The sequence below is a fragment of the Rhineura floridana genome, chromosome 1, assembly GCF_030035675.1.
Source record: "Rhineura floridana isolate rRhiFlo1 chromosome 1, rRhiFlo1.hap2, whole genome shotgun sequence".
Taxonomy (NCBI): Eukaryota; Metazoa; Chordata; class Lepidosauria; order Squamata; family Rhineuridae; genus Rhineura; species Rhineura floridana.
The window spans coordinates 141,347,425-141,372,879 of NC_084480.1; the positions used below are offsets into that span (position 1 = coordinate 141,347,425).

Genomic DNA, 25,455 nt, shown 5'->3' on the forward strand with positions numbered 1-25,455 from the left:
GCACACATGATTTGCCTATTAGTAAAAGAAAAGGGTGCAATTAAAACACTTAATTAAAAACCACCGCAACTCTACTGTCAGAATCTGTTGCCAGAAATTGGCAAAAGCCAAACAAAAGGAAGAAAGATATTCTGCAATATTACACATTTGGCAAACTGCAAAGTTCGCTATTGATAACTGTTTTTTTAAAAGGAGAAATATTTCTGTGCACAACAAACCCCCTTCATTCAAAGCCCTAACCCAGAGGTGGGCTCCCCCTTCCCATTTTTGTATTGCCCCAACAGGTACCAGTGGCGGCAGCAGCTGCCTAGTCACCAACAGGACTTGCCCCATCATGAAAAAGTGCTACTGAAACTCATGTTCAGAAGATAAGCCATTCACTTGGCAAATATGAACATGCTGAACAATCCTGTGGCTCAAATATAAATTTATGAATTGTTGGTGAAAGAGGCTATAACAGGTGCAACATTGTTTAAACGAAAGGAGCAACTAACAGTATTTTAAAATACTGGTATAATTCCTAATGCTTATTATTTAACAAGCCTTTGTTAAAAATCCAACTCAAGTTGCCCTTCTTGTTCTTTGACTGCCAGGCCCATGAAATCAGAACATTTTGCAATTGTTTTGCCAGGGCTTAACACTGCCTAAGGAAACAATTATCTGCCACCCCAAAAGGCCTGAGTTAGCAATATATATATATATGAATGCCTGAAAAAATTATGATTACTAATTTATACTACACGTCATGGTGCATGGCATTTTTCAGCGTTTCAGAAGAAAGAAAACAAGTCTCTGCCCTGAGCAGCTTACAGCAGTTTGACAGCGGGCAGAGAACAAAGGGATGGGAGAAGAAAGATTAATAGTGGATGAATGTGAGTACTTGCAATTAAATGAAATGAGGCCTAAGCACATGCTGAGAATGAAGATTAATGAAGACGAAGGGGTTGCATACATGGAAAGATTCTGCAAAACATCCCAAGATATAAACAGCAAAGGTAACATCTCATGAACAATTTTGATGGATGTGTCTGCTGAAACAGAACTATATCTGAAAACAATGCAGATTATACGGTGTGGGGAGCTGTGTGAAGCAAGTATTTATGAAAACACTTGATCTCATCATCACTATTAGAAGGAATATTCACAATCCCACAGTGTGTTTGATACGAAAGCCTTTCTAAATAGGTGCAAGGCAGACAACAATATTACAGCATTCAATCCCCACCTTTTAACAGGACACAGAATGCTTATAGGAAGAAGTGCAGTAGTAAAAAACACATCACTGCAATGATCCTGAGGCCAGGCATACCTGCACTCTGTTAGGGTTGCTCTGGGCTACCCAGCGTCAGGAGTGGGATGTCACAGTTTACCGTTACTGAAATGATGCCACCAAGAGCAGCCCTAACTTTATTTTAAGTAAATGATCAAATCACACTCTGTGACAGTCACACCCAGCCCTTCTGGGTCCCTGGCTGTCTGGGGAAGGGAGATCTGGCCACAACACAGAGTGTGCCCCTTTGCTCAGCCAACCCTTCTCCTGTGTGAAGTTCTCTCTACCACATAAGGAATTAAATAGTTTGAAAAGGTCACCCCTTATCAAACAGCTTCCCAATTTCCCTGGACTCTCTCGGATGCCTCTTAGCAAGTTATTATGGCTTTAGATGTGGGTGATGAAAAACTAAAACAGAAAGATAAATATGAGACTTGAGGAAAAATACGCAATATAGAAAAAAATGACAGGAAATCAGTACATTCTCCTTTGGAGCAAAAACAAAACAAAATTAAAATTGGCTAAATGCAATCCATTTGCTCTAGTCTAAACAGTCCCTAAACTCACCAGGCTCTCAGGAGACTCTTACTGTCGAGTAGCAGCCTCTCCTTTTGTTTTTTCCCTCTATCTCCCAGGGTTACCAGGCTTTTCCTTATCAAGCTGAGATCCACCTTGGTCTAAGCACTTTTTAGCTCAGGAGTCCCACACTGAACTGAAAAACTCCAGAATGGCTACTTCTTCATAAAATCTCTCCTTGTCAATCATATGCCCCACTTGGAAGGTCACAGGAAATCATGAATGGTCTAGACTAGGATAAGCAATGGAGTTCGCACAGAGGTATTGTTGGGTGAGTGTGAAACTTACTTGGGTTGATGTAAGATTCTTGCGTGGTGTGCAGTGGTGTCACTAGGCGGGTGCAGGAGGTGCGGACCGCACCCGGGTGACACCATGAGAGGGGTGACACCCAGAGCCGCCGCGGGTGCTCCCATCTGGCTGGCGCAGAACCCAGGAGTGTGCAAAGGTGCCCAGAGCCCAGACTGGAGAGGAAGCGAGGGATGTGTGAAGGGGAAGCGGTCCCAGGAGGAGGAGATCTGTCAGGAGGAGGCTCCGCCCCCGGCAGACGGCTGCCCGCCGGCTCCCTCATCGCCCCAATGTGGCGGGCCAAAGGTAGGCTCTGGGCGAGTGGGCGGGCGAGCCCCTCCCCACAGTGGGCTGGGGCTGGGCGGGGCTCGGGGGAACTTCCTTGCCGGCCTGCCGCCAGCTCGGAGCCACCGATCGGGGCGTCCAGGCAGCCAGTGCAGCCGTCAGGCCCCGCACTGGGTGACACCAACCCTAGTGACGCCACTGGTGGTGTGTGTGTGTGGGGGAGATGGTGTGGCCCATTCGCTTAGGAGCTGGGGAGAACTTGAGCAAAAAGCAGGTTACAATAACACAACTTCTAGCTTTGTCAAACTGAAAACCCATCAAGATGTGCACTGGGAGGAAAAGGCTTATTCCTCCAAAACCCCTTTGCCCAGAAGCCGTTAGGTGCTTTTTAGGGCAGTTCACCTTGGACTTTGAGGATTCATTGGGCTAAAAGACAATCCAGTTCACTCTCCTCACTCCCAAATCTCTCCTTTCAGCTATTGACATACCAGTACCAGCAGACTCCCACCCGACATGCCTCAACGCTATGAAAATCATGCAATAAAACAATCAGAGCACTTTGTGGTGCGACAGCGGGGAATGCAATGGATTCATTTATGACCGAACGTCTCTTCATGTGGTTGTTCCGAGAGACACAGACCACCAAAGGAGAGAGTTTGTCACACTTCAGGGCACCTCAGAAACTCGGTGGGAAAGCCGGAATTCCCTTTGTTCTAAGCTGAACAACTCAATAAAAATCACTCGCTTGTTTGCTTTATTCTGATGGAAAAAAACTATTTTTTTTAGGAAGAGTTCACTAGCACCACAAACCTGCAGCTGTTTAGCTGTGTGTGAATTGGTGTGTGTCTGACTAAATCAGGCACATACAACTTGCAACCCACCCACCCAAGAACAGCCCACCCCCCATGTATGGTGGCCCACTAGGTCTCAGCAAGCCTTCTGGTTTTGTTTTCTGCCTGGAACTACTAAACAGGGAAGTTAATAAGCACTTGGGAAGGCCATACATAGTTGATGGCTTGCATCAGGGTGCAGGGAGTTCCAAGCTGCATGCAGGGCCTGGACTGGGGTCTGCAATGCTTTTCAGTAACTTTTAAGTCTAATTCACACAAACAGTTTAATACCCAATTGAGGCTCTTTCATTTAAACAACCAAAGTGTATATAATACAGTAAAATTCTTTGCTCCCAAAAGACTGCTATCACCTGAAACTATAAGCATAGACTGTACTGCATTTTTTTTTTAAAAAAAGAACACTGTTAGCTGAGAATTAGTATAGTGTAGACTTGCATGGGCTACATCAGGGACACCAAAAGGGAAGTACTGGGCTGCTGCCAAGTAAGGAGGAAATTTGATCACTGAGGAAGAAAAAGGGTAAACTCAAACAAATATATTGCACTTTGTTTCACTCTTCAGCCAAAGAATGACGGAAGCAGACGGCTCAGTAAGATAAACACTGAAAATCTGGGAATGTACAACCATGAATAAGCCCTTGCATGTGGGCCATTCCAGTAGGGGAAATCCTGGTGGTGCCTGCAGAATGCAGCTTTGTGCACAGGCCAACATGCAGAAGTCACAGCTAGCTAGCTGTCTTGCAGCCCTCTGCAGGAGCACTAAGGTATCTGGGGTGCATTCTAACTTCGCATACCCTTTCTCCTCCCAGCCGTTTCTTGCTTCTCTTTTCCGCAGTTCCCTGGAAGAGGAGAGGGTAAGCAGGGGCAGGTTTGGAAAGCAGGTGAACTCCTCTTAAGGAGACAGACTTGGTCCTCAGACCTCCAGGTACTAAACCCTGAATTAAAGAATTACCTAAAATGCACAAAATGTCATCTTAGGATATATTGTATAATCCATGCTTTTTTCCCCTTCAAGATCTTATAACAACTATTTTTCCTAAAAGGCAATGAGTCGAGCCACACAATCAGTGGGATCACATCTCTTGGAGTATACCACTTCAAACTGCAGGTGGGGGAGTGAGTGTTGAGTGCTTCTTATATATAAAAACAAACAAAAATTCTCTGCACGCAAGGTTTCTCTTTGAAGAGCAACTTTGTAAAAAACAAAAAGCATTGTTGTTGGAGGTGTTAGGTAAAGGTGTCCCCACACTTGTAGTGCGAGTCGTTTCCAACTCTTAGGGTGACATCTTGCGACGTTTACTAGGCAGACCGTATATATGGGGTGGGATTGCCAGTTCCGTCCCCGGCCTTTCTTTACCCCCCCAGCATATGCCGGGTACTCATTTTACCGACCACGGATGGATGGAAGCCTGAGTGGACCTCGACCCCTTTTACCGGAGATTTGACTTCCTCCTTCCGTTGGAATCGAACTCCGGCCGTGAGCAGAGCTTCGGCTGTGTTACCGCCGCTTACCACTCTGCGCCACGGAGGGTCTTCCAGGGTGGGTTACAACAGTGTAAAATACATCATTAAAAATAATTTAAAATAACCTAAAATAAAATAAAAAAATGTCAAATGCCAGGGTTAGGTGCATTTTCCACATTCGTCAAAAAACTGTACAGTGAGGTTGCCAGTTGAACTTTTGTAGGGAGGGAATTCCACAACTTCGAAGCTGCCACAGAAAATGTCCTAGTTGTATTTTTATTGTTTAGCTTAATAACCACCCAACAAATTTGGTACTGACAATCAGCAGAAAGGAGGGATTAAAACTGATTACTGGACCGATCTAGATCAGAGTTTTCTAGAGTTCAGATCTGATCAGTTTTTATTTGATGAACTTTTATTTGGTAGCTTACCTGCCTATGAAAGAACTGTTTATAATTTCAGCTCATCAGACTTTGTGTTGTGTCAGTATAGAATGGCTGGATGAGAGAGAGACAGAGAGAGAGAGAAAGAGAGAGAGAGAGAGAGAGAGAGAGAGAGAGAGGGAGAGACTAGCAAAAACAATGGGTATTAAATGCTGGGGGTGGAAAGACAGAAGGGCAGAAACAATTTAATCAGCAGCTAGAAGAGATAAAGTGTATTCTGTTAAAAGGGGCCAGACAAACACTAAAAATTCTGTGCACGTCCCTGGAGCATTACAACCAAATCTAGGAACTGTCACTCAAAGCAATACAGTCTGACGTTTGGAATTCTAAAATTCCTATGGGGCAGGAGTAGGCCTTTCCAGTGTCAACATGAAGGAATTTTGTTTGTTTGTTTGCTCTTAGTGCAACCAAGAAAACCTACTTAAATTGAATCACACTCAAAGTTTTAAATACATACATATATATATATATACTTACTTTAATGACAGTGAATAGTCATGCTTGCTGGTTTGACTATTCCTCACTAGATAGCTACATTCTTTACACAACCGCAAGAGGTTTTCTGCATCTGTCCGGCTGATTGCTCCATGATACCATCTGCAAAAGAAACCAAAAGCCACAGAGCAATAAAAACTTAGGAAAACATGCCTTAAATTTACAAAACATCTAACAATATAATTGTTTTAGTGTTTAAAGTCGAGTTTAGAAATAGAGGACAAGATGCACCACAAGTTAAGTCCATGAATTTCAGTGGGAGAGGATTAAATGTCTACAATATGTAGAGAACTGTAGGAACTTTTGTTTCAAAAAACTGTCATTCTGAACAGAATGGGATATATATATATATATGTATGTACGTGCATGTATTAATAATGTATTACTAGTGTCTTATTTTCAACCCCTTTCCTAATAATTCCCATCCTTTACTTTGCATAATAATTTTCCATCCTTTTCCACAGCAAGGCTTTTCACCACAATCCCTACTTCTTCTTCTTGAGCATCACAAACAGTCCAGACCTCATCAGCATGTATGTGAAGTTTGGATTTTGTCCCTTTGCTACATATTCATCTGCTAAAAAATACATGACATAATGACTGTACAACGTGGCCAGATTCAGTCCTGCCCTCTATATTCCTGTCCTCATATCCCTTGTCTATTTTGCCACACTTTTGATACGGCAAGGCTTGCATTTTAATCATTTTTATTAAAGTTAATTATACTTTGTGCAATAACACAGGAAAGGTAAGAGACGGTAACTATAAATCTCAAGTTAAACTTTAAAAACGGGAACACTTTTGATACCCATTTGTCCCCAAGTATCATTAAAAGACAGTCTGAGATGCTCAAAAGCAATCCTTTTTGAGGAAAACACCTGTGTTCCAAGAGCTGTTTCATGTAACATTTTCTAAGTGAGCACCTACAGGTTAAGTATACAGTGAATTATTTAAAATATGTATGTTTGTTTGCAAACACATACACCAGCCATATACCTATATTAGTCAGGGAGTTGAGATTACAAAGCAAAGCAACAAAAAGGTTTGCAATGTAGACATTATGGCCTCAGAAACCTTTCAGCAAGCCATCAACTTCTGCAAAACAGACTTCTTCCAAGCCTCCACTGTTCTCCTGATCCACCCCCACTGTAAAGTTTCAACTCAGCTTACATTTGTTTTTCCAGTGGGATAGTTGGATCCACTCTCTCCCCCAGGATTCCACAGAATTCAGGGCTGCCATGCTTGATAGGCTTGAAGCCTCCCCCTGGTGCTCGAAGCTGTCGACGCCGATCATTTGAAGACGGAGAAGGTGAAGACTGTCTCATTTCTCCCCCATTGAACTGGGCTGAAAGAAAAGTTCAGGCAAAGCAAATCAACCAACATCCTGCAGAATTTTAAATAACGGTAAACAGAATTCCAGCCCCCAAACCACATAAAGACATGGCCAGTCTGAATTCCTGACTTGAGTTACAATCAATCATAAAAGGAGAAATCCAGGACATGCTCTTTTCACTCTCAAATTCGCCCCTCTTTCATGTTCATACATAACCATGATGCACCATTAGAACCAGGGCCGGTGCCAGACATGCGGGGGCCCTTGGGCATCAGCTTGCTCTGGGCCCCAGCGCATGCGTCTACCTGTCTCTCGCAGGGAGGGAGCTTCTTCCGCCCACCCGTTCGCCGGCTCAGTTTCTCCTGTCTTTTGCGGCTGCATGGGCTGCTAGACACATGCATCACTGCCATCAACCAAGATGGCGGCAGAGGCTTCAGCCCCCTAGGGCAACCTCCACTGCTATCTTGATTAATGGTAGTCCTGCGCGCACAGCCCATGCAACTGCAAAAGACAGGAGAGACGGGTAGGTGGAACCAGTGAACGGGCGGGCGGAAGAAGCTCCCTCCCTGCAATCCGCAGCAGCTACTCTGCCGCAGATCGCAGAAAAGGAGTGCTACTCCTCCCCCATCCTATCGAGAGGCCCCTCAGGGGCCTCTGTGGCTCCAGAGGCCCTTAGCCAGGGCCCGTCCTGGCCGCCCTTTGGGACCGGCCCTGATTAGAACCACAATAATATTGATGCTAACCACAGAAAGGAAATGAAGCAGTGTTATGTCTGCACCAGGCTCTATCTCTGCACAGAAAAGTAAATAAACTTTTAACAAGAACCCAGCTCCTCACAGTGCCATCTGGAGATGATGCTATGAGAGGATATAAGGAGTAGAACACTGTGTGAGTTAACTGGTGGGAGATGTTTGAAATTCAAGGCCTACATAAGTTTATACCATCCAAGCGAAATACAGCCCACCAAAGGTGAACCACTAGGGTTTTTGCCGCCCCACAGAAAATGTCAAAACAGGTAGGGCTATCAAGCACTTCTCTGGTCACAGTATATGAATGGTGGGTTGCATTTAGCCAGTTTACTGGACCACAAGTTGGGCAGACCAGACCTGCATTACTTAATACAGGACTTCCATGTTTGAGACCCAGGGCCAGAATGGAAACAATGGGGAGGAAAGCAGTTCTTAGTAGTCCCTCACAACTAGGGATGGGATCTGTTAGCCTGTGCTACTTCAAAAGCATTGTCGACTTAACAGACAGTATCAATCTGAGTTTGTTCTTTGTCTACTACCCATTGCTATTACCGGTCTGATTTTGACCCCCCCCCAAATCAATATTAATATTGATATTTTGAAAGAAATTATTGACATTTTGAAAGAAAAGCAGCTTCACGTCCACCTCCTTCTCCACTATTATAGGCTTGACTTGTTTCCTCCCTGCTTGGAGCTTGAATTATTCAAGTGGAGGGGGGTGTCCGAGAGCGAGTGAGAAAGAGAGCGATGTACTGCTGTGCATAAAATCAATAAAAGAACAATATATTTGAGGGAATATTCAAGGGGAAAAAAATCTGGTGTCGGGGGAAAGCTGCTGAAGTTCAGAGCAAATAGGATCACTCTGTAAAGGTAGAGAATAGGCAGACCACTGAAAAATCCGGTGCTAAATCTGAATTCAGTAGAATTCTCACCCATTCAGCAGCACGAAGAGTGTCCTATAAGCAAAGCTGATTGCAGAAATTGTAGACACAATTGTAAACACAAGTGCTTGAGCGCCATGCAGTCTCAAATGACGTTCAGATAAACAGTGTGTGTTCTGCTCCCCTCCATCTCACAGGCACTCAGAGGGGGACGTGGATCAGTAAGGTTTCCCATGATATCCCTAAGTCCCTCCAACAGCTACATTAGAGGCTTTCCAAACAGCTGGAGCCACAGTTCAAACACTGAGATGAGCCATCAACAGTTTCCTTTAGCACTTGCACTTTTTTGAACAGAAGCTGGAATAGCTGACCAAGATGGACAAGCAGATTTGCTGGGGCACTGGCAGATGCACACAATCTGCCTGGCTGCCAGCTGCAGGAGGCAAAGCTGGGCTGATCTTCGGTTAGCTCATGTGTGTGCTACAAGCAGTAACACCACCCAGTTTTATGTGAAGACTAAGGGCATATCTACACGACAGATTTGCACCAGTTTAACAGCCATTCTCTGTCCGCAGGGAATGATGGCAGCTTCAGTTCTGGGGGAAGGAAGGGGTGAGAGACCTCCAAGAGGGAATTCTCTTCTTGGAATTCTTTGAGAGAAGCCATGTTAGTTTAACTGGTATAAAATGTGTGTAGAGTAGATATGGCTTTAAAGTACAGAATTAAAATTAAAATACAGAATTAAAATTGGAGGCAAACTTCTCTGAGGGTACTGTATCTTTGCATTTCTCATCTGACTACCCCAAGGCCAAGGTTCTTAAATGGGGGTGGGTGCGTATGAGGCACCCCCTCCCCAAGCATTGTGTGAGAGCGATGGGACTCTGGAAACAATCCAGAGCCTGAAGTCATGCAGCCATAGCCTCAGCGGGAGTTGTAGTCCAAACCCCCTGGAGAGCAGCATGTTGGGGAAGTATGCTTTAGTCAGACTTTTTTTTTTTTTTAGGGATTTCTACTTTTTGCTTGTTATCTTATTTTTATATTTGGAATGGCTTTTTTGTAATGAATCTGAGCCATCTTGGGGGCACATCTGGGCTGAAAGCTGGATTTAAAAAATATTTGGATAAATAAGCCTGATTACTGAAGGGTAGGGGCAGCTCTTCTGGGTGGAGAAAAAGGGGTCCACCTCCCAGCACACAATAATAATGGAGGAAGGTTAAGAAATGCCCCAATACCTTAGCAAACGTTTTAGTTTTTTAAACAAAAGCACCACACATAGTGTTATCTTAGAGTAGTAAGTACTATGAGAAATAATTTTCAGCATAGAGTTATCAGTAGCTGGAGACAAGACTGGGCATGTCTTTGGAAGCTAAACTCTTTCCTGTATCTGCAGACTTCTTTTCAATGGCTTTATCATATGTAAAATAATAAAACAGAGAACAGTAGTCCTAAGAATTGATATTATTTCCTGGCATAGACAGTAGACATATATGAGAGAGAGAGAAAGAAAGAAAATCCGTATTTCTTTTAGGAAGCTAGACAGCCTCATTAAACCACACATCAGAATTTCTTTACTGAACTGGCAGCTTAATTTTCAGGAGATCATAAAATGAAAGAGATTCAAGAAAAAGCTTTAAAGGAACCAATTGTGCTAGAGTGTTATGGATTTGCATGGTATCCAAGGAAGGTTTGTTTATGTACAAGAGTACTAGGTATAAGTTAAGAGTAGGCAAGCTTAGCATAATGTTATTAAAAACAATTACTGAAAATGGAACAATATTTTAGCATAGTAGCTCTCAAACTTTAAGCTGAGTGTAGATGTTTGAAAAGTACATGTGACAGGGAATTGGGATTGCACTGGTTCTGCCACCACCTGCCATTTGCATGCTGGATTACACAGCTGTATAGTATGCAGAGCCCAACATAAGACCCGACATAGGCCCTATGTAGACATGGAATCCAATATACAAATAGTAGGTGGGTCTAAAGGCTGGGCTGACATTTTCCTGATCCCCCAGTGTGTATATATTCCCCATTACCTTATGTTACACGAATACTTCCATGGATTTACATGAATATTCATAGGAATAAAGGACCAACCCCAATACATCCATCGATTCTTCTTTGGTTATCACTACAGAACTTGGCATGCCAAAGCTGCAGCTCAGACCCATTAAAAGCAACAAGAACTTCCAATATTGCCTTCAGTGGGACATGGTGCTCACTCATTCTCACTGCAGGAATGGAGACAAAGAAACTTGCATACGGAAGGATTCCTTCCATCCACAGAAGGCTTCTGATTGAGTGGAGGAAAAGGAGGTGACTTTTCCCACTGCAGACTCCTGTGCCCCCATCAATTCTGTTCTGGAGGGCTGGGGGACTCTCTGGAATAGTGTGGGGGGTGATGCTGGGGGCTGCAGGGGGAAGGGGAAAGTGGTAAAAAATTGTCTATTTCCACTTTCTGCTGGTGGGAGCATCCTGAGTGAAACTAAGAGACTAAGGCTGCAATCCAATACAAGTCTACTCAAGAATAAGCTCCACTGGGTTCAATGATACTTATTCCCAATTAAGTATGTACTGGATTGCAGCCTAAGTCGTGTCTCAAAGGGCATATATAGGGTAGGGGTGTGTGCTGAACACAAGGATTTGGTTTGGATCTCAATTTGGCACTTCAGAAAACAGTCTGCCTCAGTCTGCAGTGCTCAGCAGGCTGCCTGATTTGGCTTGGGCTCCATCTGAATCTGCTTTATTCTCCCCATTCACTATTGGGAAATTAAAAATGGCTATAATGCTTTGTTCTGACAGAAAATGATGAAATTTGTAGGCATACTGTTTCTTCCAGAGTGGATAAAGCATGCCAAATTGCAGACAGATCTAGGGGCTTTGGGCTGGGCATGTTTAAACTCTGCTTTTGAAAAAAGAAACATTTATAACAGTGGTGAGGAACCTTCAGCCTCCAGGTTAATTATGGCCTTTCAGGAGCTCCCGTTTATCCCCCGAGGCCATTTTCCCCAAACCACACCCACCCATCCATCTGCTGACATCACTAGTGACATCAGTGGTTCAGCGGGAGAGAACAAGATTGTGCAGCCAAGGCAGCAAATTTCATCCCCATTCATCAGCGGAGTGGGAATTAAAGCCCTGGGTAAAAGCACCCTTTGAAGCAGCTCTTCCCCTCTTGCTACTTCAGGGAGGCTTTTGCAAAACATTTAAGATAGCTCCTGCACTCCCATTTGCAGGTGGCTGTCCAGCTGCCTCATGAACGCCTCCAGTGTTTGAGAGCTCACCACCTCCCTAGGTCATTGGTTCCATTGTCGTACCGCTCTAACAGTTAGGACGTTTTTCGTGATGTTCAGTCGATCTGGCTCCCTGTACCTTGAGCCCATTATTCTGTGTCCTGCATTCTGGAATGACTGAGAAGAGCTCCTGGCTCTCCTCCATGTGACAACCTTTTAAGTACTTGAAGAGTGCTATATTTCCCCTCAGTCTTCTCTTCTCAAGGCTAAGCATGCCCAGTTCTTTCAGTCTCTCCTCATAGGGCTTTGTTTCCAGTCTCCTGATCATCCTCGTTGCCCTCCACTGAACCTGTTCCAGTTTGCCTGCATCCTTCTTAAAGTGTGGTGTCCAGAACTGGACACAGTACTCAAGATGAGGCCTAACCAGTGCCAAATAGAGGGGAACTAGTATTTCACATGATCTGGAAACTATTACTTCTGTTAATGCAGCTTAAAATACCATTTGCCTTTTTTGCAGCCACATCACATTGTTGGCTCATCTTCAGCTTGTGATCAACAATAATTCCAAGATCCTTCTCGTATGTCGTATTGCTGAGCCAAGTATCCCCCATCTTATAACTGTGCATTTGGCTTATTTTTCCTAGGTGTAGAACTTTGCATTTATCCTTGTTAAAATTTCATTCTATTGTTTTCAACCCAATGTTCCAGCCTATCAACATCACTTTGAATTTTGTTTCTGTCCTCCAGGGTATTAGCTATCCCTCTCAATTTTGTATCATCTGCAAATCTGATAAGCATTGCCTGCACCTCCTCATCTAAGTCATTAATAAAAATGTTGAACAGCACTGGTACCCTGCTCGTTACCTCCCCCCACTTTTAACTGATAAGCACTCTTTGAGTACAATTCTTAAGCCATCTGTGGATCCACCTGATAGTTGTCCCATCCAGCCCACATTTAGCTAGTTTGCTAATCAGAATATTGAAGGACACATTTAATCCCACTTAAAAGCATCATTTTATATCCTGCTATGCAGCTCAAACTATGGTTAAGTTATGCCTTATGGGTTTGTTAAAATACACACATGCAGTAAACAATTAAAAAAGAGAATCATCTTGAAGTACTTTTGTGCATGCAGAAAATAGGCATGTGTGTGTTTGCTGTAACATTATGGATTTTAAAAAAAACATGGGTGCAGACACATATAGGATGCATTATCTGAACAGGGCTTTAAATGGCACTGCATAAGAGGTATAATTATAGAAATAATTCATGTAAATTAAAATGTGCAAAAGCTCACAGAATCATAATTGAGAAGGAAAGGTGCTGGAAAGAATTAACCAATTTAAATGGTTCATAAAATTTAATTATGTTTCACTTATTTATTCAGCAGAAAAAAAACTTTTAATGTTGTTGGTCTTTCTGACAGACATGCACATAATCCTTTAAAAGAATATTTGTGTTATAGACAAATCACACAACCAAACACCACTAATAGAGCCCAATTCATTTACAACAACCTGCAAGTAATTAAAAGCTTCAAGCAATTAAAAGAAGCCTTATTTAACATGTGAGAAGTCAAACAAGAAACTCTGCTAGGGGTATGTGTCCGTGCGTGTGTGCGTGCGTGTGTGTGTGTGTGAGAGAGAGAAGAGATGGTAAGAAAATGACACATTGAAAAAACAAAGTTTACCAAGTGCAATATTAACAACAGCATAAATTTTACTGAAGCATGCAGTCCATTAGATATGGAGTATTCAGAGCTCTTTTTCTAAAACCTCAGTTAGCCAAAGCACAGAATCACAGAGTTGGAAGGGGCCTAAAGCCATCGAGTCCAACCCTGTTCAATGCAGAATTCCAGCTTAAAGCACACATTTTCTAGATTAAAACTGGAGGCACATTCTACATTTACATAAAAAAGGTTTATTTTAGAGTGCTTAAGAGCTCATCCTCTTTTTCTGCACAAGTCATTGTTTTGACTGTGCCTCCTAATTGCAAGGGACAAGCCCAAATCAGTGACTCATGCAGAGATGCAACATGAAGCCTCTTGAGGGAACAAATGGTTCTTCTATGTCTATACTGGGAGTGACCAAATGCTCCAACCACACCAAGTGCACAGAAGGGATAGAAATATTTCTCCCCAGTGGAGATTGATCAGACAGAGGCAAGGTCAGAGCGGTAAATCATGCAGAGATGTATGCAAAAAAAGTCTGCCTGCTGTATGTATTTATTGCTCACAGGACTTTAATTAAAATATTCACTGTGGCACATGAGCAATTCTTTTGTGGCCCACTAGTGTAGTCTGTTCAGTACACAGTATTTCAACAGGCAGAAATGAAAATTCCAGAAATGAAATAATTTCTGACCTTATTAAGAGAAATCAAAATTCATTCCAACAACATTTTCTGAAACGAAGTAAAAAAATCAACCAACCAACTATGAGACTGCCTAAGAACCACACACAAGCCACTGAAGGCGAAAGAAAGAAAGAAAGAAAGAAAGAAAGAAAGAAAGAAAGAAAGAAAGAAAGAAAGAAAGAAAGAAAGAAAGAAAGAAAGAAAGAAAGAAAGAAAATTTATTTATCTACCTGTGAACGTAGGGTCTGGTTTCCAAGCAATATTTTTTTATTTAGAAGATTTATAAACTGCTTTATTAAAGAGTTCTCTTAGTGACACACAAATAAAATTGTAGATAAAACAGCTAAAATCCCACAGAACAATTAAAAACACCTATACATAACGACATAATCATTAGAACTGTAAAACCTTTTTTTAAAAAAACAAAAGGTAACTAAATTATATATATATGGGTAGGCCGGCTAAAGCAAAACAGTTTTCATCAGGTATCTAAAACAATATAGTGAGGATGCCTGCTTAACGTCAATAGGCAGGGAGTTCCAAAGCACAGGTACTGCCACACTAAAAGACTGACTCAAATACAGAATGGACATTATTTGGCACTTGTAGAAGTGCAAGTTCTGCAGACAGAAGTGGTTGAATAGGCACATATGTGGCAAGGTGATATCTTAAGTAAACTGGTCCCAAGCCATTATAATCTCTGGAATATAAAAAATATGCATTGTGGAAAAGCACTATTCTGACATACCACAGTTAAGAGCTAAAATACTATGTGATGAGAGGTCAGGTAGGCATTCTCTCCAGGGCATTGAGGTGCTGGCGGTCAGACTGGAAGGTAAGCTGCTCAGCTTGAACATGATGTTGTGGGGAAAGCCACTCAGCCCGCTAGGTAGGGCAAGAGACGCATCAGGTGTGGGAAACCAACACACAGGAAAGGAAGCGGGAGTGAAAGAGGTGGCAGGAGAGAGAACGAGGATCAATGGAGGCCTGTGTGACAGAAAGACAGCATGTGCATGAAGTAGGACGGAAGCCTGCAAAAAGGAGTGAGAGTGGGGGGCACTGGAATGGAGGATAGAAAGGGAGCACAAATGGGTGAGTGAGTGTGGAACGGAGAAGGAGGGGCAAGCAGAGAGCCAGATATCAAACAGACAAGAAACAAGGAAAGTAACAAGAGATACAAGTAAGACACTGACTAAAGCAAGAATAAGGGGAAAGAGTCTGGGTCAGCATATCCCAGTGGCAGGCTTAGTGGAAGAAGTACAAATACACAAGCCTAAGAGTACGTCTCAGGGTGAGAAGAACCTTAACCTTGAAAGGGCGGAGGGGCTCATCAGGTGGCTCTGAGTCATCATGTAGCTCTGAAGGAGCTTGGGACCCACAAGGAAGTATGGCAGGAATCCTCACATACTGTTTACTGTTATTTAATCCTCCCATTCCCTACAGGAAGAGCATATGGAAGCAAAAGAGTAAGAGGCCATAAAGAATTAGTGGATAGACAAAGACAGCTTACACACAGACACACACACAAAATTTATGGAGGTTCTCTCGCAGTTACGAAAGGTCTGTGCTAGAGTTCCATCTGATGATTGGAAGCCGAATAATACTTCCCAACTTCTTCATATGAACATATATGAAACTGCTACTCAATGAGACCAGCGTTCTTCAATCTTTGGGTCCCCAGATGTTGCTGGACTACAGCTCCCATAATTCTCAGCCAGTTTTGCCAATGGTCAGGGATGATGGGAATTTTGCAACATCTGGGGACCCAAGTTTGAAGAACACTGAATTAGACCACTGGTCTAAGCTGAGTATTCTCTACTCTAGGAGTAGCTGACCTTTGGCCCTCCAGATGTTGCTGGGCAGCAATTCTCAACATTCCTGACAATTGACTATGCTGGCTGACTTAGATGGGAACATCTGGAGGGCATCAGGTTAGCACCCCTGCTCCACTCTTGACTCTTTGCCTCAGGATGCAAGGCATTGAACCTGGGACCTTTCGTATACCAAGCACGAGCTCTGCCACAGAGCTACAGCCCCTTCAAAGGAGAGTAGCAAGATGCCTTAAATTAATGTTTTTCAAAGTTGCTTTCATGAGACAAAAATTATTTAACATGAACTATCCCAGTCCAACATAAATTGACCATAAACTATTCGTGTGGTAGCCAATTTTTTTTGGCATAGAAAAAAATTCAGCATAGAAGTCACAAGTCAAGTGGATCTGACAGCCTTATGGGCCTCTTCCAACTCTACTATTCTATGTGCAAAACATGAGGTAGTGTCATTTCAGTGTGCACTATAGCATATGTGCAGATTGCCTGCCCCACACTCCCTAATGCCTTGTGTGGTTTTGCCTAGGGTTGCCATATTGCCCGGCTAGCCGGGTTTTACCCGGATTCTAAGCATATTGCCCGGCTAGCCCCTTAGGTGGCCCGGATTCTCAGCTTTCATTTTTTAAAAAAATTAAGTTTCTAGGTGGTGCGGTTCTCGAGATATATATAAAAACGTTAAATCTTTTTTTAAACTACTGTATAGCACTTCGTAGCTTTAACCCCGCCCGTTCAGGATTGCAGCCAATCAGGGATTGTGTTTCACAGTTTCATTGACCTGAGGCAGCGTCTAGAAAACAAAATGGTGGTTTCCCCCCCTGTTTATCTGAAAATCTCATAAATTGGGTAAGTATATGCATTTCAGTTTTTCCCCCTCTTGTGTGTAGGAGTCAGATCCTGGGCAGTGTTTTGAAAACCTTCCCAATACTTGCTTTTGTGGGGGTAAAAGCATTGCTAATCCCATATGTCCAGAGTAAATCCTATTGAATTCAGTAGGAACTACTTTTGAGTAGACATGATTATGAATGTGCTGAAAATCAGTGGGACTTTGGAGTGAATGTAAAAAAAGAATTGTGTTTGTGTTCTCTTTCTGTCCCCCGCCCCCAGTCCTATTTTAAAGCAAGTAGGCAGGGCTTACTTAGGTATTACAGTTTTTATTCTGTAGGAAACTAATACTGATTTTTAAAAAAACTAATACTGATTTTTCTGCAATGACCAACTGGTTTGACAATAAACTGTTATATGGGCTGTATGTATTTATACATCTGCAGTGTGTGCGTGTGTGTGTATGGAGTCTTTCCAACACCCCTGTGAGGTAGGGTTGGAAACCAAGGCAGCTCACAACAAGAAATAAAGCCATTTAAAATCCAATAACCATAAAAACAAGTATAAACAGTTGCAAAACAGTGTAAAGTGGCATGATTCGGAATTTTGGGTTGTGTGAATGAAGTTGCTTATCACTTGAGGTTGCATTTCTGTCCCTGTTTGAGTAAGCCCCACTGAATACGCTGGCACTTGCTTCTGAATAAATAAATTTAGGATTGCACTATAAATATCTTTACAGTTTGTGTAAATAATAAATATATTTGATAGTCATGCTTATATAAATATTTCTTCATTTATCATATTTTTGGTTTTTGGTTAGGAATCCTGACTGGTTATGAGATGCTTAGTTTTTTGCCTTACCCATAGGAATCTTGTTGTGGTTGGTATGGTATTACATTTAGGAAAGTGTTACTGCCTTCTGTATTTTTTTCCCCTATTTGCATTTCACTTATCTTTAACCTCACTCCGTTACAGCCATAGAAGCAACAGCAGCATATGCAAGATAATTAACTCCCATTAGTGATAAAAACAAGAATTTATAATTATTATTTCAATTAAAACAAGAGGCTTATCAATACTTTGAAGAGGACCAGATATTTATTTTCTTTCTGAGCCCAGGACTGGGTCTTTCATGATGCCCGGTGTGTGTGTGTGTTGGGGGGGGGGAGCAGGAGAGTAGTCGATAAGACGGACATCCTGGCATTGATAATCGAATTAGCAAGGTATGTGTGGGGTTGTTGTACACTTCTAGGCTCAGTTTCATTTTGAGTATGGAGGTGGAACCTGTGTAGATGTGGTTATCAAAGGGAGAAGAAATTTTGAGTTAAGCAAAGCTCTGCTTTTATAAAACCTAAGAAACATACAGATACTTTGAATGTCTGAGTGCCTGCACCAGTGGAATACTGGAGGAACTTGTAAAACTTGCTGCAACAGTATTTAGAACTGAGCATGTGGTGTGAAAGACTCCTTTTCCTAACATTTTGGCTTGTTTTTCTCCACCCACCACATCTCTGAAATATATTGTATATGTTATGGTTAACCGTGCTGCTGCCCTGACTTACTTTATGTTTGTTGCTATTTTGTGTTTTTATTATGTTTTTATATTGATTGTGTATTTTTATTGTTTTTATTATATTTGTAAGCTGTGCTGAGCTCTGTTTTTAACAGCAAAAGGGCAGGATATAAATTCTCTCAATCAATAAATACTCCATAGTGTTGGAAACTAGAGTCTAGGCATTTCAGGCTGAAAATATTGCTTTTAAAAAAAAGATTTCTCACATCTTTCCCCAGTTTTTGGTGGTAATTCCTAGGCACAAAAACAAAACAACTGGACAACCCAAATATTAATATGCAAATATTTGCATAATATGCAAATAATATCCAAATAATTTGCATAATATGCAAATTAACCTACCCGGATTTGTGGAACTGGAATATGGCAACCCTAGTTTTGCCCCAGCTGGAGAGGAGGCAACAGGTGCCGAATCAGAGAGATGCACAAGAATGCAGGCCTGACTGTGCCCTATAGCCAAGCCCACAGATCCTGCTAGTCCTGTCCAGGAGTGCAAAAATCCCCCCCCCGCCTGCACCACTTCTGGTATCCATGCCATGGGTTGGCTACCCTTGCTTTATTTATGAAAAGCTGTGAGAACTAAGAGTTTCAAAATTACATCTTCTAGCTTTCCACATGCCTTTCACAAACAAGTATATATCTGAGGCCAAGAGATTTCACATATTTCGTTATTCACAGTTCCAAGAATATTTTTCAGCACACAAATTTGTCCTCCAGCTGGAGGTGTTTTCCTATTGTAAAAATCACACATTAAATATTCAGACTGCTGTTTCAGTGTCAGACAGACAACTGAGCTACTGTCTGAGCTTTTCATATACCACCTCCAAACTGGGGGGATGTCTAAATTGCACATAATCACCACACCTGTGCGGGAAGCAGCAGCAGCAGTGCAGGCATTCACTGAATTTGGAAAACAATCAAAACTAATAACTTCAAAGAAGTTTATATACATGTTTATTGTGCAGTTCATACGCATTAGAACAAGAATTGCAATCAACCCACAGCGTAGCAGCAACCCTTGAAAAAACTGTTGCCCACTCTGATGAATTCACAATTCATGAGGTTTTTGGGTGTTTTTTTTTTTTACATCTTCCTATACTGAAATCTATAAGAGAGTATGCATTTTGAAATGGTGGAGATAGGGGCCCTTTCTTAGATATCCACAGGATAAAAACAGCTTATCCTCTCAATTCCTATTGATAGATGTTTTCAGCACAGAAATCTTGCATTTTACCATTAATATTTCGACTTTGTTCAATACGGTGAGTGGAATCTAAGGGAACCTTACTATCTGAAGTCTTGTTGATGCAGTTGGATAAAATGGTTATCGCTTAGATAGGTTGGGGTAGGTGTAGGGAGCCTTTAGCCCTCCAGATGTGCCTGAACAACTCCTCCCACCATCCCTGGCCATTGGCCATGCTTGGGGGGGGGGCTGATGGGAGCTGTAGTTCAGCAACATCTGGAGAACCAAAGGTTCTCCACACCTGGGTTTGGGAGAGGCTACAATGACCAACAGACCGGTCATAGGTAAAGCCCAAAGAGTACAATGGGGCTTGCTCCCAAGTAACTGTGCAGCCTGAAGTGGCTAATTGCCATTTCAAAAGGTTAACCTACTATTTCTTAGGGCGTTGACTGACTCATAGGGAATGCACCAGAGTCTGGTTTGCTTCTACCAAGACAAAGAAAACTTGGTTTTCTGCTAGACACCACCTTTGGGCTATAACCTCCTTGCTCATCCTGTGCGGAGGGTTTGGAAGCAGGCCTTAAGCTCATATGCTTCCTCCCTTCTCCTCCCAAGAAATGCCTCTGGGTTCCATGTCTGGGCTTAATGGATATCCCACATTCAAATAAATATTTGCATCTCTCAGCTCAGGAACTCACTTCTATGTCCAGTGAGAGGAACAGCAGATGAGTATGTAAGCCCATGCATGGAAGGGAAGAGGGTGATGTCCAGGATGAAGGAATGGCCAGCACCCGAGCAGGACAGACAGAGGCTGATATGGCTAATAGTAAAATGTACAGCAAGGACAGGAAACTTTTGGCCCTCCAGATGTTGCTGAACTACAGCTCCCATCATCTGTAACTCCTATCATCTGTAACCACTGACCATGCTGGCTGGGGCTGCTGGGAGTTTCTAAAAAATGAAATTCTAAAAGCGCAATGGCAAGCAATTCCAACAAGGAAAAAAGGGGGGAAACTACAGAAGAAGCCAATGTGGCTTCACAAAAAGCTTAGAGAGAACCTGAAAACAAAAAGGGACACATACAGGAAGTGGAAAGAAGGCCAGGCCACAAAGGAAGAGTACAGGCAGGTATCACGGAATTGCAGGGATGGTGTCAGGAAGGCTAAAGCTGAGAATGAGCTGAGGCTAGCGAGGGATGCTGAAAGCAACAAAAAAGCTTTCTTCAGGTATGCCCATAGTAAAAGACAGAGAAAAGAAATGGTGGCACAGCTACTCAATGAGGATGGCAAAATGATAACAGATGACAAAGAAAAGGCAGAAGTGCTCAATTCCTACTTTGGCTCAGTCTTCTTCCAAAAAAGGATCTGTGACCACCCCGGGAAACATGAAGTAGAGATATGTTTTTGAAGATATGTATATTGCTTGTGATTTATTGTTCAGTTATGTTTATTTAAAATGTGATATATTCTTTTTCTTTTACTATCAATTGTACCAAATGTGATGGTATATTGCTTTTATGTTATAAACCGCCCAGAGAGCTTTGGCTATGGGGCGGTATAAAAGTGTAATAAATAAATAAGTAAAGTAGAAAAGGCAGGATTGGAGCTTGAGATTGATAGACAAATGGTCAAGGAATACCTAATCACTTTGAACAAGTTCAAATCGGCAGGACCCGATAAACTGCATCCTAGAGCAGTGGTTCCCAACCTTTATGAGCACGGGACCCCCTTTATAAGCTGAAAAAAATTCATGACCCCCTCCCCCCAGGGAGGCAGGCTGGCTGCCAAGAAGGAAGAGGGAAAGCAGCCTTTCTGTGCAGCCTTGCTTCTTTTTGCTTCACAAAAAGCCCTCTCCTCTCATTCTAAGTAAGGGCGCTGTCAGTAGCAGCAGTGCAAGGAGACAGGAATCAGTGATAGTAATCCCCACTTCTTCCTGGTAGCTCCACCCTCAGCCTCCTTTGGCATCTGCCATGTATTTTATAGGGAGATACCTGCCCTTAGTGTGCTTGAAAGATGCTCTGGCACTTCAGCAAAAGGCCTCCCCTCTTGTTTGGAGCAAGGGGGAGGTGTCATCTGCAGCGCCAGTGGGAAGCATACAGTGTCGAGGGAGTAAAGACTCTTTTAAAAATAATTCATTTCTTTACTGTTCACGGCCCCCTCTGGATTACTTCGCGCCCCCCCTGGGGGTCCCGGCCCCCAGGTTGGGAACCACTGTCCTAGAGTATTGAAGGAACTGGCTGAAGAACTCTCAGAACCGCTGTCTATTATCTTTGCAAAATCATGGAGGACTGGTGAAGTGACAGATGACTGGAGGAGAGCTAATGTTGTCCCTATCTTCAAAAAAAGGAAAAAGGAGGAACCAGTGAACTACAGACCAGTCAGCCTAACATCAATCCCTGGAAAAATTCTGGAGCAGATTATAAAACAGTCAATCTGTAAGCACCTTGAAAACAATGCAGTGATTACTAGGAGCCAACATGGATTTATGAAGAACAAACTTAACTTAAAAAGCATGCAAATGATCAAACCTGTCCTCCCCTCCCCATCCACTTCCAATCCCCTCCTCCCCGCCCCCATGGTCAGTTTTCCCTATCCTAGGACTATGACCTGGGAGACCAGGGTTCGAATCCCTACACAGGGTGACCTTGGGCCCGTCACTACTTCTCAGCCGCAGAGGAAGGCAATGGTAAACCATCTCTGAATATCGCTTACCATGAAAACCTTATTCATAGGGTCACCATAAGTCGGAATCGACTTGAAGGCAGTCCATTTCATTTTCAAGCATGTTACCAAATTCTTCCAAGCTACATAGGAAGTGGATTGGACTGTGAAAGAGCAACCCAAATTGTCTTTGCATTTTGACAAATTTATAGGGCAGTACAGTATCTCAGAGAGTTCAGGTCTCCTGTTGCCCTGGTGCATTCACTATAGCTCCCAATTTACCTGCTTTTTAAAGTTTGATAGAAATATTTGTTGGCTATAGGTACGTTCTTCAACCACAAGGTTTTTTGTCTATTAGTGAATATATTATTGTTGTTGTGTTAAAATTTGCATCACTGATTTTTATTTTACATTGCTTTGGATGCATACATGTGAAAAGTGGTCTACAAAGAGTGTGAAATAAATAAATAACGAGCCCTGCTGGATCTCATCTGTCTAGTTTAGTATTCTGTTTCCAACCTTAGCCAACCAGATGCCTCTGTGAACCTCACTAGAGAAGGCAGCAGCTTCTCTAGGACTCTAGATAGCCAGTGTGATGCTCTCAGGTTTTGTTGTTGGAACTCCCAACTCCCATCAGCCCAGCAAGCATGGCCAACAGTTGGAGATAGGGTTGCCAGGTCTCCGGCTTTCAGCTGGAGTCTCCGGCAAAAGGGGGCCGTCTCCGGCCTCCGGCAATACTTTATTTAAAAAGGTGGATCTCCGGTTTTTCATTGGCCCCCTCAGCCACGCATGCATGATTGACGCACGCATACGTTGGGCTGTGGAGGGCCGCCTTCCCGGCATTCCCGCCCTTTGTCAGGCAGGCTCAGGCAGGCCGCCGCCGCCGCCTCTTAGCAACCGCTGCCAAGACGGGGGCCACGCGGCCTGTCAGTCTCAGCAGGAGCCATGGAGGGCAGGCCGGGCCGGCTCCTTCTTAGCCCCGGAGCCGGTTCTCCTGCTCTGGAAAGGGCGGCCGGTGGCTTCACCCCTTCTGCTGTGGGCGCCACTGGGCGGCAGCGGCCGCGATGGGGCTCCGGGGCTAAGAAGGAGCCGGGCCGGCGGCCTGCCCTCCACGGCTCCTGCTGAGGCTGACAGGCGGAGCCGTGGAGGGCAGGCCGGGCCGGCTCCTTCTTAGCCCCGGACTCGAGCTGGTTCCCCTGCTCCAAGAAGGACGGCCGGCGGCTTCACCCCTCCTGCTGTGGGCGCCGCTGGGCGGCAGCGGCCACGATGGGGCTCGCTCAGCAGTCTCGGGCTGGGGGGGGCATCGCGGCCGCTGCTGCCCAGCGGCGCCCACAGCAGGAGGGGTGAAGCCGCCGGCCGTCCTTCTTGGAGCAGGGGGAGGGGAACCAGCTCGAGTCCGGGGCTAAGAAGGAGCCGGCCCGGCCTGCCCTCCACGGCTCTGCCTGTCAGCCTCAGCAGGAGCTGTGGAGGGCAGGCCGCCGGCCCGGCTCCTTCTTAGCCCCGGAGCCAGTTCTCCTGCTCCTGAAAGGATGGCCGGTGGCTTCACCCCTCCTGCTGTGAGCGCCGCTGGGCGGCAGCAGCCACGATGGGGCTCGCTCAGCAGTCTCGGGCTGGGGGGGGCCATCGCGGCCGCTGCCGCCCAGCGGCGCCCACAGTAGGAGGGGTGAAGCCGCCGGCCGCCCTTCTTGGAGCAGGGGAACCGGCTCCAGGGCTAAGAAGGAGCCGGCCCAGCCTGCCCTCCAAGGCTCCGCCTGTCAGCCTCAGCAGGAAAAATTTGTTTAACAGCAGCAAACAAAAAAATCAGGTAATGCTTAACAGAGCAATCTGGCTGGGGCTGGGAAGGGAAAGAGCAGTGGATTCCCCTCAGCATCCACAGCCCTGCCAACCAGGATATAAAGGTGGAAGGGGGGGTTCTTTTTTTGCGTGGCCAGGCAGAGGTTTAGATTCTCCAAGAAGAAGACCAGCTGTGGATCCATCACTGTCTCTGCTCCACTCCTTCAACATCCCATTTTGGAGCCTTAGCAATGGCTACTGCCAATGGAAACATTGCCAGTGGTAGCATGCAGTCTCCTATGCTTTCAGCAAGCCCAGCAGAGGCCTCCATGGCAACATAGAAACACACAGACACTCTGCCAGAGGGACATCTCTATAGCATCATAATTCCCTCCAGCAGTATGGAACAGGGAATAGGATTGTTCTGCCCATATAGATCCTAAAAACTGGAATAATCCTCAAATTCATTAGATCTCTAGCATGACAGAATACATAAGATGTGGAGTTATAGCTATCTCATTAGCTGTAGTTTTGATTTCTCATAAATAATAATCATCCATAATATCTTAATCACTATTCTTCAAATAGTAACTTTTTCCTTTTTTGTCCAACATAGTATTTTCCTATATTTTTCCTATATTTTGCAACATAATCTGAAAGACTGATGCACTGACCAGGCTGTTGGTATTACTTAATATTTATTTATTATACTTACATCCTGCCCTTCCTCCAAGGAGCCCAGGGTGACATTCATGTCTCCCTTTTAAACTCAAAACAACCCTATGGGAGGTTGAAGTGGCTGAGGCTGCAATCTAGTACACACTTACCTGGGAGTAAGTCCCAATGGAACTTACTTCTGAATAGACATGTACTGAATTGCAGCCTGAGTCTCTGTATGTGAGAGGCCCACACCCATCAAGCTTTGTGGGCAAGTGGGGATTTTGAAATCTGAATCTCAGTGGTCCTGGTTCTGAAACAGTCCACTGGGATATTCTCCAGTACATGTTGTTAAGTGACTTCAAGTTGATTACAACTTATGGCAACCCTATGAATCAGTGACCTCCAATAGCATCTGTCATGATGAACCACCTTGTTCAAATCTTGTAAGTTCAGGTCTGTGACTTCCTTTATGGAATCAATCAATCTCTTGTTTGGCCTTCCTCTTTCTCCCCCCCCCCCCCAGCATTATTGTCTTTTCTACTGAATCCTGTTTTCTCATGATGTGTCCAAAGTATGATAACCTCAGTTTCATCATTTTAGCTTCTAGTGACAGTTCGGGTTTAATTTGTTCTCACACCCAATTATTTGTTTTCTTTGCAGTCCATGGTATCTACGAAGCTCTCCTTTAACACCACATTTCAAATGAGTTGATTTTTCTCTTACTCACTTTTTTTAC

At 43.8% G+C, this 25,455-nt stretch overlaps 1 protein-coding gene across 3 annotated transcripts in view; it reads right to left on the minus strand.

Moving 5' to 3' along the window:
* SHB (SH2 domain containing adaptor protein B) overlaps window positions 1-25,455 on the minus strand; it is a 173,946-nt gene that overhangs the window by 32,968 nt on the left and 115,523 nt on the right. For all 3 annotated transcript variants that reach the window (XM_061634369.1, XM_061634374.1, XM_061634379.1), the window contains exons 4-5: window positions 6,839-7,013; window positions 5,651-5,770 (exon numbers count right to left, since the gene is read on the minus strand). In XM_061634369.1, the coding sequence (XP_061490353.1) occupies window positions 5,651-5,770; window positions 6,839-7,013 (295 nt within the window). The remainder of the gene's footprint in view (window positions 1-5,650; window positions 5,771-6,838; window positions 7,014-25,455) is intronic.